The sequence below is a fragment of the Serinus canaria genome, chromosome 4 (genome assembly GCF_022539315.1).
Source record: "Serinus canaria isolate serCan28SL12 chromosome 4, serCan2020, whole genome shotgun sequence".
In the NCBI taxonomy this organism is placed as follows: Eukaryota; Metazoa; Chordata; class Aves; order Passeriformes; family Fringillidae; genus Serinus; species Serinus canaria.
Genome location: NC_066317.1, coordinates 27827507 through 27836761, shown reverse-complemented (window position 1 = coordinate 27836761; position 9255 = coordinate 27827507). Strand labels below are relative to the sequence as shown.

Genomic DNA, 9255 nt, shown 5'->3' with positions numbered 1-9255 from the left:
CTCCCATCTCACTCTGGTACACCAGCATCTCCTTGCAGACGATGACATCCCCTCCCCAAGACCTGCTGTGCAGCATTTGTCATCCTCGGGTGTGTGTGCCACAGAGGTCTGTCTCCTCCACATTGAGTGCTGACAGAAGTGAGAACACACACGTGCTTGGGGCTGTATGTGTATGTCCTGATTTTGACTGGGGTAGTTAGCTTTCTTGGGAGGCTGCTGCAGCACTGTGTTTTTTTGATTTAGTATGAGAATATTGTGGATAATACACTGATGATTTAGTTGTTGCTCAGTAGTGCTCATTCTAAGTCAAAGCGTTTCAGTTTCTCATGCTCTGCCAGTGAGAAAGTACACAAGCTGGGAGGGAGCATGGCCAGGACAGCTGACCAGAACTAACCAAAGGGATATTCCACACTGTGGAACATTCTGGCCAGTATATAAACGGAAGGGTGGTGAGCAACTGTATTGTGCATCACTCATCTTTCTTGGGTTTTATTCCTCTCTCTTTCATTGCAATTACTATAATTAGTATTATTATATTTACTTTGCTTCCATTATTAAACTGCTTTTAACTCATGGGTTTTACTTTTTTCCTATTTTCCTACCCACCAGGAGTTGGTGGTGAGTGAGCAGCTTTGATGATGCTTAGTTGCCAGAGGGGGTTAAACTGCAGCAGTGGGAAGGGATTTGCTCCCATTTTTAATTCATCCTCCTGGTGCTGCCACAAAAGCTCCTGTTGCCAAGCAGAGGACCACCTGCTTTATTACTCTGCCTCCAAAACCTGCTCTGAACATGAGCAGGAAACAAAGTTTTACATAAATGCAAACAACAATGTACCAATAAGAACCACTGAGCTGGCCTCACAAACCTATAAAATACCTTAAAAGGTAGTGGGTAAGAAAGCTGTTTCCCAGAAATCACCTGCCTTGCTAAAGTGGGCAGTGATTCACAGATACTAATAAGGGGCTCCATGCACAGATTCACTCAATGGCAAATCTCTTCATGACTTTGCTAGAGCACAGATCTACAGCTAGGTGCAGACCCTTCCAAAGCTAGAGCCCAAGGAGGCACTGCAAGAGGAAAAATAAATCACACAGCCAGGACTCTATTGCAGATTGAGATCACTTTTATTTTCAGTCATTTTGGTGAGGACATGTGGGCAAGTGTGGGTGTGGTGCGTGTATGTCTGGGCATGCATGTGTGTGTGCGCAGAGTCCTGCCCAGTGATGTAGATTATATGAATACCTGCAGTTACAGTCCATGAACTGAGCCATGAAGTGTGTGATGAGTGCTACACTGAGGCCCACTTGCTTGCCTCTTCTTGTGCTTACTGCAGTGCAGCATCTCCACTTCCCGGCACAGCTGTTCCAAGGATGCCAGCCCAAGATCCCATCCGAAGGGCGCGAGAGGAACTGAGCTCCGGGATCTGGCTCTGCAGGAGTGAGCCAGTGGATTTTCATCTCACTTAGTGAGTTCCTAAGTAACATTTGCAGTTCCCTTTGACACAACTTTATCTAACTCCTCACCATGAGGAGCCTCAACTACTTGGACAAACTTTAGCTGCCTCAGAGGTACAATGGGAAAGAGAACAGGGACCCCACTTAAGTTCCAGTGCTACAGCACAGCCAAGGACATCTTGAGTTCCTGGGGAAGCAGCACCCAAATACACTACTGAGTTTTTACAGCGACCATGAAACTGTGGCATGGGGACACTGCCAGGGAGATGACCCATACTTCTGCAGCCCCCAGTCTCTTCCATCTGATCTGAGAAACCATAAGGCAGGGTAAATCCCAAACTAGCCTCTATTTCAGTTTAATTTTCTAAAGCTGAATCCCCCAAGCTCAGAGCTCAGACAATGCAGAAAGAACAGCACTGCCATGAAAGGAGACTAGTCAAAGGGACCCTGGCCTTGTGGCAGACTGGAAACAATCTTACTTCTCTGACCTTTTTGCTTAGAGCAAAGTTAAAACAGAGGTGTCCCATCACCCAGGACCCTCTGCAGTGGCCAGAAGTCTCCAAGTACTCCTCCAAGCCCTAAAATGATCTAAATGTGCAGCATCAGCCTTTGGGCTCACTCTCTCTCACCTCCACCTAGCTGTATGCTGCTTAGGGACATGCAATTCCTCACATTACACAGACCCAGAAAAAGGCAAAGCTGCTGTCCTGGGAGTTTGGCTTGGACGGATGCAGTTTTGAATCCCAGGTTTTGCTTCAGAGTGTAAGACAAGGTACTCCAGGGCATCTTCCAGCTGCTGAAAGTCCTGGAGTGCAAAGCAGCTCGCCAGCTGTGCTTCCAAATCTGTCTGAACCAGTTTCAGCAGGAAATCAAAAACCGGTCAAGCATGGGGTCTGCCAACCAAAAAGCAAAACCAGTACAATCGTCTTGGGTGAAGTAGGCATCTAGGAGATTGCCAGGAGATTCTCCTCCTATTCCAAAGGAGTTAAATTCATTGTCAGCTCCACAGGGAGACAAGCTGATGCCCCAGTCCTTTCTGACCTCTTTATAATACATCTTCAGTAAAGGCTTCAGAGTGGTCCACAGAGGCCTTAGTAATTTCTAACAATTTGGTAACTCTCTGAGCAGGGACAAGAACTGGAACATAATACATACTCTGAACTCAGGTATCTGCTGTTAGGGCACTGCATTCAAGCCCTCTTTCCTTGTGGATTGATTAATGAAAAATGACAGATCCTTCAAAAATACAGGGCCCTCATCCCTGGGGCTGAGGGATATTAAGTGAGGTCTGAGTCAGGAGCTCAGCAAAGGGACGCTGTATGAGGATCCCAGGGTGCATCCTTAAAAACAGCGACAGCAAAATCATTAAGTACTATGAGCCGCTTGGTTTGGTTCTCCTGCATGGATCTCCCACCTGGCAACTGTAAAGGCGAGATGTTTCTGAACTGCATAGAAAAGTAAATGGCTTTTGCATATTAAAAAAAATTGGATGAAAACACAGTTACACCAGTTACTAAACAGTGGGTGGATGAGCAATCACTGTTTTGTATTAAATAGACCCAACTAGATTGATCTCCATACTGCCACACTCCCGGCATTAGGGCTTCAGTGCACAGCAGCAGCCTGAGTGCCTGCAAAGGCCAGGGAATGCTCCCACGGAGGTGGCACACCCCAGCAGGAGGGCTGCGGTCCCAAGGAGCAGGCTGTAAGTCCTCTTGCAGTCTGCTCTGTCCTCTCATTCCTTCAATGCTCACGCATCCCAGACCAGATGGGCACACTGGGAAACAGGCCTTCGGCTGGAAAAGGATTCCACTTTGTGGTTTCTTTACAATGTGGGGTTTCCACGCAACTTCACCGCAACAAATCGCTAGTTTCTTCCTATGGAGAACGGAAAGAGAGGTAAGTAGCAGCAAAACAGGAGGAGAAGGCTGCCCAGCACGGGAGGTGACAGTAGGGAATGCTCTAACACAAGTTCTGCCTGTACCAGCCATGGTTCATGGGCAGCAAACTCAGGACAAGGGAGTTTCCTGGCATTATTCCTGAGCACCATTCAAAGATCTCACCTCCCTTTCACCTTCTCCAGCCACCACAGACGATTCTGAGTCTCCAGTTTATCCACAGCAGCAGAGAAGCACAATCAATTAATGATTCTCACTGATGTAAGGTTCACTGCCAGAGGTAGCAGGTCAGCACATGAAATCTGAGCCCAATTATCCTCCCAAGCTGGAATGATACCCTGAAGAGACAGGAAGCTGACTGAGCTGCCAGCTTTTATTTGGCAGCTTTTCCCCCTGAAGTAAGGTACATGTCTTGATTTCTTCTACCTGGCCTCTGGATCTCCTGCTGGAGTGGATTCTGCCCTGCTTTCCCAGCATTAAGTTCTTGCCAATGGGAAGATTTACAGTCTTGCACATAAGGCTGGCATTTGAAGGATCAGACACCAGGGGAATATCATCTGTGCAACTGCAGCAGGTCCCAATAGGACACATCACTCTCTTGCAGTAGTTGCAGGCCTGGTCAGCTCACATCCTGGTGGGCACTGCCTGCTGACCTGTACCACCCACCCCAGGTCTGCCGTCACAGCCCAAAGAGTTAAGAGCTGTACATTAACACAAGTATTTTAAATCTCTCATATCTCAGATCTCCCCCAGCATCTGATGAAGGGATCCTGGCTCTGGAAATGCCTGCCTCCTGTTGATTTACATGAAATAAATATTTGCATGGAGCAAGACTCACACAGCACAGTTACCAGTGCTCAGCTGCAGGGCATAAACTAACAGCAACATCTTAGAAGTCCTCAAAGCCACACAGCTAGGGGAGAAACCTGAATTTTGGTACCAGTGCTCAGCCTGCCCTTTCCCACATCTGGAGAGGGAAGATGGCTGCTTGTGAAGCATGGCTGCCAGGGGGATAAGGATCAGTTTGTACCACACAGCCACAAAGTGCTTCACCAGATCTCTGCACAAAGATGCCTGGGTGGCTTTTCTAGGAGGATGACCAAGATCTACATTTTTAGTGCTCCAGTGGACACAATACACAGAGAGTACCACAATGGCAGTACCAGAGCATCCAGTCATGGCAGACCAGCAGCTGTTCAGGGATAATGGTTACTAGGGATAAGAAATAGCACGTGCCAGAGGCACACTGACTGCCCTGCTTTTGTCTCTGCATGATCACAGCATGTCCTCACCACTTCATGGCACAACATATGTGAACACACAGGGCAGGAAACATTTCCCAGCCTGCTTCTCTGCCAGCCTCCACTCAGGACTGCTGCATGGGACACAGCCAACTGTTTTGTGGCGGAGCAATTTTAAAGGCTTCGCAGTACCAACCCATTCCCCAGCAAAGCTTTGGCCAACTGCCACAAAACTCACTTGTCCAGGAACAAATCCAGGGAATCCCGCTACAGCTCATTTCAAGGGACTTTCCTCCAAGCAGGTCTGAATTAAATGGTATATCAAGAACATTTTTACATTCATCATGAGATCCAAATGGGTTTTCAACACGCATTCAGTGGGTCCACAGAAACCTATCCCCAGTGTTTTCCCTCCGGCCAGCGGCCCTGACATCTGCAGCAATCATTTTCCTTCATGCCTTGTCATCCCAACCTCCAGATGACTTCATCCACTCCAGCCATGAGGCCCCCACCTGGGAGCTGCCCCTGCCCATAGCATTTCTTTCAGGGTCCAAAGTCCAAAGTCCCATTGATCCCGTCAGCATCAACTCCACAGTTGGAAAGATGGGAGCACTGAAGAGCATCGGCCATGTTCTGCCCGGTGGAAAACCTTTGGCACCAGCATTGACGGTTTATCTGGAAGAGAAAAGGATAAATAAAAAGTAATATAGCAGGATTCACAGTGCTTGTGATGAATAACAAAAGACACATGATTTTCTCAAGGCTTCTAAATAGGGAGCGTGAAGTGAAGAAAAAGTAACACAGGCCTTTTTGAGAACACAAACTTCCTGCCAGCAGAGTGACTGTGAAACTGGGACACAGTTAACAGACGTTGTAGAAGGCAGGCTAGAGGACAAGGAGGATTGGAGGCATAGCCTGACAACGTGGTACAATAAAAATGGCACCTGCAGGTTAAAAATGTGCTGTGCCAAGTACACACACAGAGGAGAACCAAATGAACAGGCAGTAACAACCTGTGGCCCAGTATCAGAGCATCTTTGTTTTCTGCCCCAGGTGGGCACTTCAACCTCACCTTCACACACAGCTCAACAACCACCCATCACTGGAGCTCTTCTTTACCAGGAGTGGTATTTTGGAATGGGAGGGTACTGAACAGAGAGAACAGCATCTAAAGCTACTGTCAAGACACTGAAGTGAAAGTAACAGACATTCACATACAGCACAGCAGCAGACACCAGCAAGACACTCAGCTGCTCCTCTAAGCTCCCTACTAAATTCCCTTGTGCCACTCCAATTAGACAGACCCTGGCTGAGCTTCTCTTTTTTCTGGAAAACCCATGCATCAAAAAGCCAAGGCATTGGCTGCTTTTGTGAGTGTTGCACATTTTTTCCCATCACAATACAGCTCTGTTTTCCAAGCATATTCCCAATCTGGGGAGTGAAATGCATACAGGCTATAGATACGCAAGAGGGTAGGGCTCCTGTCCAGGGGGACCTCACCAAGTTGGAGGACTGATTCAACAACAGAGCTGTAAAATTCAACAAGGACAAGTGTATAACTCTATGCCTACAACAGGACAACCCCATGCACCACCACAGCCTGGAGTTCTTCTGGCTTGGGATCTGGTGGAGAACATGTTGAACACAAGCCAGTAATGCAGCTTATGGCAATTAAAACCAAGTTAATGAAATAAAGTAAGAGAGACTCAGATGGAACAAATGCAAAGAAGTTCTGTCCCAGAATAAAGTCTGGAGGAGTGGTAGCACCTCCATCCTTGTCATCCAAGGATGACACCCTCACCTCTACAAGGTCCCAAGGAACCTGACCTACCTGTGAGAGTGGTCCTGCTTGAGAAGGGGGTGCACAGAAATCTCCTGAGATCCCATCCTACCAAAACCCACCTATGACTGCATTATCTCCTGATCTTGCATCTGTCACAACACAGCTCAGAGAACACCTCAGCCCATTTCACTGTACTTCTTATCCTCAGAGTGGGCTGTCTATAGCCACAAATAATTAGAACAGTCCCCAGGCTGTGGGGCTGCTACATTCCAAAAGAAGCGCTTAGTGAGGGCATGTTTTACGTAGGCTTTCTGGTGTCTACTGACAGGGGAATAGGTCTGCTTTCTGATCTCACTTGGAACAAGGGCTGATCACAGTAGGAGTGGGGGGGTAAACCAAGGCAACATTAACTCGCTCGCTGCCGTTCTTGGGACAGATGATCTCCGTCAGTCCCTCTGGTCTCGGCTGACTCAGCAGTTCTCCTGTGAATAAAGGAAAACAGTGAAAATTTTTAAGCATCAGCAAGGCAATTTTTGCTTTTAGTATGCCCTTCCTCATCTCCTCACCAGGTAAGCATCCATGAGTGACGCAGACGAGCACTACAAGAGGACCTACTGGTCCTGCAACACAAGCAGGTCCCATACATGTAATCATGGTGAGTGTCCTGAGTACAGCTTGGAGACATGCTGCTCCCTACACACATAACATTTGCCATCTTTCCACTCTCTGCTTTAAATCACTGCACACAGCCTCAAGACCACCTTAGGGATTCACAGCATCTAGATGGAAGACTCCCTAATGCCTTTCTCCCTGGAGGCATTTGCCACAACTGCTATGGGACTGCTGCTGCATCCTGTCAGGACCCTTGGCTATGCTGAACTCTGCTGAGCATGCAAATCCCAGCTCCCAGCTGTCAGCTCTTCCATATTGGAAGCAATACCAGCTCTGTATTGAGTCACTAGCAGTGGGGGGTCTCACAACGCCTGGTATCCCTCTGTGAAATGAGTTGCGTCAGCTCCACTGTTCAAGTGCCAAGTTGGCAGCTCCTCACTGCTGGCACCCTTGCAGAATGCAGTTCAGGGCAAGACACAGGTCAGCACAGTGAGAGGGGAAAGCCAGTTGCTGAGATATGCCCAGCCCAGGGGAACACTCCCCAACAGCTTGCTCAGAGCGAATCAAGTTTCCTCCTGGCTCCATTCCACACATGACTGGCCTCAGCAAGGCATATCAGAGCCATCCATGCCACATCTCCATGCCATCTCCTCAGAGTAGTCCATCTACAGCTTAGACACCCAACAGCACCAGAAACACCTCTTGATACCTGTCTGGGAGATAGGGTCTGCTCTGAAAGGAAATATGGGGTTACCAGCAAGGGCTCAATTCTGAGTTTGCCTGCATGTGTGCCAAACAGACCTACCCAAAGCAGAGGCACAAGGTCACAGCTGGCTTGATCAGTGACTTTCTTTACAGAGGCAGGCCAGCTGTAAGTGGGCTGCAGCCATAGGTCGACACAAAACTCTCTGGACCCATCAATCAAGCAGCCACTGTGAGCTGTCCCCACTTCCGCTAAAACACTCAAGACAGATGGTCCTTGGACTCCTCTATTTTTAAACACACTTGCAGTAAATTCCTCTGCTGTTAAAGAACATCAGAAAATGTCTCCTTCTGTCTAGTGGCTATTGCTGGGCACCCCAGGAAAAACAGAAAAGAAATCACACTTTAAAGCACTGCTCAGTCTGTGCAGCAATAGCACAACAGGCTGCCCCATCACAGGGCATGAAACCCTAAAAATTCTGCTTCCCTCTTATCCTTTCCTCTTCTGCTTCTCTTCTCACTTTCAGAAAAAAGCACGTCATTTTACATAGTGAAAACAGAGGGGAGGGCTTGGCAAGGAATATGCACAGTTCCCCTTGAGAAGATACTTGTAGGGCCAGCAATTCCAGTTTGCTCCCATAGTCTGCAGTCTGAATTTACATTTGGTCTGAGTATCTCCCCTCACCTCACACCTACACTTAAACCTGAATTGGCAGAGCAGCTTTTAAGCGAGGAAGATGCGTCTTCTAAACCAGAAGAAATGTGATGGCATTTGCAATTCAAAGTTAAGTCTGCAAGGCAGCATCTTCAATTACATGAGCTGTCATATTTTGAAAGCAGCATTGCACCCCATCAAGAATGTACACCACAGGGTTCCAGCTCCCAGCAATTGCCAGGTTTCCAACCCCAGGCTGACTTCTGAACTGCAGTACTGATAACTGTACTGAAAGCACCATTTCTGAAAATCAAGTCACAAAATCAGTGCACTATTATGCACTTTAGAGACAGGGCTAATATCCACTAAATCTTAAATCAGAGGAGTGCAGTACGACTGGTTTGTCTGCTTGAGCCTTCAAGCCTATTTCCATCTTCCCACTTCAGAATACTTAGATGGTCATTTCTCACAGAGGAGATTGCTGTAGGATAAAATAGATGTCTGATTTGCAGGCAAAACCCTTGCCATGGCTCCTCAGTCACCTTCCTTTTTTTCATGGCTTTACCTTCCTCCCTAGGCTCTCTAGGATAAAGCTCACCTTACCCTGTACCCAGACCCAACCAAATCTCTTCCAGCCCCACTCACATTTCCTGCTGACATATATGCTGCTCCCCAGAAGAAAGGCTTTACTTACAATTTCACCATAAGACATATCATGCACCAAGTGGACAGAGGTCACCTATGTGTCCTTACTAGTCTTCCCCCTTTCAGCTAAAAGATGTCCTGCTGCTTTACTACCTGTTCCCATCCCCTTCTCATTGCAAACTGGTCATCTTAGCTGCACAAATTCATCACAATACTAAACTAGGTATAACTATCTAAATCACACTTCATATCATTTATTGAATAA

At 47.5% G+C, this 9255-nt stretch overlaps 1 protein-coding gene across 4 annotated transcripts in view; it reads right to left on the bottom strand.

Annotated features, from left to right (window-relative positions):
• Positions 1-1101: 1101 nt before the first annotated feature.
• Positions 1102-9255, bottom strand: part of MFHAS1 (multifunctional ROCO family signaling regulator 1) — a 34900-nt gene continuing 26746 nt past the window's right edge. The window contains exons 2-4 of one of the 4 annotated variants that reach the window (XR_007777432.1): positions 6703-6858; positions 3518-5268; positions 1102-3332 (exon numbers count right to left, since the gene is read on the bottom strand). Coding sequence is in view for 1 of the 4 variants with exons in the window: in XM_050973557.1 (XP_050829514.1) it covers positions 6728-6858 (131 nt within the window). In the remaining 3 variants the exon portion in view is untranslated. Of the gene's footprint in view, positions 5269-6702; positions 6859-9255 lie in introns of all 4 variants that reach the window. The other 3 variants (XR_007777433.1, XR_007777431.1, XM_050973557.1) reach the window with 3 other exon arrangements.